This window comes from Phaethon lepturus, unplaced genomic scaffold, assembly GCF_000687285.1.
Source record: "Phaethon lepturus isolate BGI_N335 unplaced genomic scaffold, ASM68728v1 scaffold17754, whole genome shotgun sequence".
NCBI classification, from domain to species: domain Eukaryota; kingdom Metazoa; phylum Chordata; class Aves; order Phaethontiformes; family Phaethontidae; genus Phaethon; species Phaethon lepturus.
The window spans coordinates 3,447-6,910 of record NW_010534163.1 but is presented as its reverse complement, the minus strand read 5'-3'; the positions used below and the strand labels follow the sequence as shown (position 1 = coordinate 6,910).

The 3,464-nt window shown below is 38.2% G+C and overlaps 1 protein-coding gene across 1 annotated transcript in view; it reads left to right on the top strand.

Moving 5' to 3' along the window:
- Window positions 1-1,401: 1,401 nt before the first annotated feature.
- The window catches only part of ARL6IP1 (ADP-ribosylation factor-like 6 interacting protein 1), a 4,583-nt gene continuing 2,520 nt past the window's right edge, over window positions 1,402-3,464 (top strand). Inside the window, exons 1-2 of the mRNA XM_010285453.1 lie at window positions 1,402-1,530; window positions 2,978-3,097. Of these exons, the coding sequence (XP_010283755.1) occupies window positions 1,454-1,530; window positions 2,978-3,097 (197 nt within the window). The 5' untranslated portion in view covers window positions 1,402-1,453. The remainder of the gene's footprint in view (window positions 1,531-2,977; window positions 3,098-3,464) is intronic.

Sequence of the window (3,464 nt, the reverse complement as noted above, 5' to 3'; positions counted from 1 at the left end):
GGAATGCCCCCTTTAGAGCGGAAGTTTGCATTTCTGGAAACTTGATGTTTAATGAATGAAAAGACACTTTTGATGGATGGGCTCTGGAATTAAGATGCTGTTGACAAAAGCTGACTTGAACTTTCTCTACCTGGCCCCGTGGGAAAACAGCTTACAGTAGTTTTCTTCTAGGCTGACAGAGACAGGCTGGTATTAATAACACTGTTATATTCCAGTCTGTTTCCCGTTAAATTTTCTCTTGGTTGTGATGTTAAATACAGATAGATGTAATAAAGCAAAACAGTTTGTCATAAAATGTTTTCTGGAGAAATGCAGCTTATTTTTTCTCCATATGACAGTTTGTGTTTATAACATGAAGTAGATATGATAACTGGAAGGTGTTCAGCAGCATGTCAGATAATTTTTTACGTTGGTTTTTTTTTGTTATAAACGGTAGTTTTCAAATCGTTTCAGTGGTACTGCACAAGAAAACTGTGCTTTACTGTGGTAGCAGCACTCAACTGTCCATGTTGCTCCAGTGGTGTCAGGCTTCTCATTTGAGCTAAGTGTAGCACACAGCTGAGCATGAAACCTGCTCTGTGCTCTCTGCGCAGCACAGGTGCAGGTCTTGATGACTTTTCACTTACTACTTGGGCAGTGACCAGTTCTGCACATGGTTACCTGAGTTTTGTAATCTCCAAGATCCCTTGTCCTGTTGAGGGGAAACTATTAAGCTATGTTAAATGCAGAACACCTCAGGTGAACTGCTTGGCGAGCTGATACCAGAGCAGACAGGGCCTCCTTGCAGAAGGTGTGCAGGGAGGAAAGCAGGAATAATATTGGAAAAGGAGTTTAAAGGCGACCTGATCACTGCCTTAGGCATCCTGTGGAAAAACTTTCTTTGCAGTCCAAATGTGATCCATTGGATAACTTTCCTCTACTGTGGATTCTGAGCTTTTAATCCATCTTCCACATAATGTAAAACTGGTGTTGGACTACAACTAGAAAGCTTTAGTTTAATGTGGTAAAGTTCTCATGTTGCAATTTTCCAGATGTTGACACTTAAAAGAGAGATTTTAGCTAGACTTTAAAACTTGCCTTTATACTAATCTGGGGGGAGGGAGTACTGTAAAAGGGAGATTGGGGGAAAACACCTTGGGCAAAGTCTGGGAGGAGGTGTCATTTGGTCCAATAACATGTGCTGCTACTTTGTTAGGATCTTGACTATTTTAAAGTATCACTGATAAAATGTCATAACTTAGTACAAAATTTACAACGTTATTAGTAATTTAATTACTGAGAAAAATTTGTGACTGGGGTCTTTAATTATGACACTTTTGGCTTTTTAGCTACTTCAAGTATGGGAATTCATTTGATACTCTGGTTAGTAATAAAGTTTTCTTCTCTTTTTGTGTAGGCTGCAGAAACTGCTAGCTTGGAAGAGCAGTTGCAAGGATGGGGAGAAGTGATTTTGATGACCGATAAAGTTCTTCGCTGGGAGAGAGCCTGGTTTCCTCTGGCGCTGATGAGTGTTGTTTCCTTTTCTTTTCTGTAAGTAGCTTGTGGAGGGAGTCTAGAATATCATTCCCCTTGCATGACTGGTAGCAAACCTATTAAGTTAAATTAATCTAATAGGAAGGCTCTTACTCCAGGTTCTGTTTCTGACTGTGTGTAAACTTTGTTGAAAAGAAAAACCTTAAGTATTGAGAACAGGAAGTAACATGAGTCACATCCTGCTCAGAGGGAAGCAGTGCTTTCTGCAAAAGCTGTTTTCCAGCAGTGGTTGCTGTGGTTTTTTTACCATGTTCAGCTATATGTTCTTCATTGGTTTGTTCATATTCTGCCCTCATCTTTAGTATCCTGCTTCTTAGTCAAATCTGGTTATCTCCTTTGGTTTTTTTCCCCAAAGCAACAGCAATATAACTATGGAAAACTTGTTTCCATAGGCCAGACTTTCCTATTCTGCATCTTTCATGTGATGTTTAGGATGTGTTCAATCAGTTTTGCACAACTAGTTTTTTTACATTGTCTGTCCTGTCCTTTGAGAAAGGAGGAGAAGGAAAGACTGTAGGTAACTTTCAGTCAACAGGATGGAAGGATGCTGCCTGTCTCTGGATTGGACATACAGAACTGGTTTGCTGGAGGCACTTGTACATGCTTTTACGTAACATGGTAGTAGTTAAGATGACTCCAACCTGCCTAGTACACATAAGTGTTCACACGAGCTTTTTCCAGAGTTTGCCACTTTTGTGTGTTTTTGGGGTAAGAAGAAGAGGGGAGTTACAAAAATAAATGTTGAACCAGGTGAGGCAAGGATAATTGGTCTTCTGGCTAATATAAATATTATGGTCTTCAGGAGGGGTGAGGAGGGTAGAAATCAAATGAACCTGAAAAGTAACTTTTAAAAGAAGTAATTGCATGAATTTCAGGGTATTCTGTTGTAAATTCTGTGATTATAGCGGGAAAGATCTTGTGTTTCTTTGAGGAAACATGTAAAAGCACAACATTGTCCTAATTGGAGGTTTATGGCTCCTTGTCCAGAACAGGTTTGGTTAGCTCTCACAGGTGAGACAGAGCAAATGACAACCCATGGTGGATCTGAATACTGTGACTTACTTCAGAACCAACAAGATTAGAGTTTTCACTCTACCTCTACGTTTTTCATATGTTTGCTAACTCATCCTCATCCCCTGGTCAGTGTTAAGTTTGCTATGCTTCTACTGAACTTCATACTATACTTGCTGTATCGTTGCATTTTCCTATCATCTGGTTCATTAAGAAAATTATATTTTTTTTTTACTGTATTTCTTTGTAATAGTCTTGAAGTACTTAAACCTCTTTTTATTAGTAATAGGAGAAAATTTGTAAACTTTTTTGAGGTTGAGCAAGAAGGTAGGTCTACTCTTCAAAGTCCTGAGCCAGTCTGAAGAGTTGACTAAATATCTCTGGTATTTAGCAGTCTGAGCATCCAGAAATCATTTCTGTTTTCTTTCTGCAGGATGATCTACTATTTGGATCCATCAGTTCTTTCAGGTGTCTCCTGTTTTGTTATGTTCCTTTGTTTGGCTGATTATCTTGTTCCTGCTCTTGCGCCTAGAATTTTTGGCTCTAATAAATGGTGAGGAAAGCTTGAATTCAGACAGTTTCTTGCATGTAAATAAATTATGAACTTGGTCAAAATGGATATCTGACTTGCAGATATCAAAATATCACTATATAGAGTCATTGTTGTAAGAAATCAGCAATCTCTAATAGGTGAAGTGAGAACACTAGTTAGATGTCCTTCATTCTTTTTCTGAAAGATAGCTGCTATAACACATCTCTATTGTTCCTTCTTTTCCATCGAAATAAGATTTTTTTTTTTTAAGGAGTAGGCACATTCTTTGCTGTCCATTAAGGATGCAAGTTTCTGCTAAACTAGTTTTTAGTAATTAATGGATAATAGATACTGAGAACTAAAATTATGAAGAAGCCTATTGAATTAT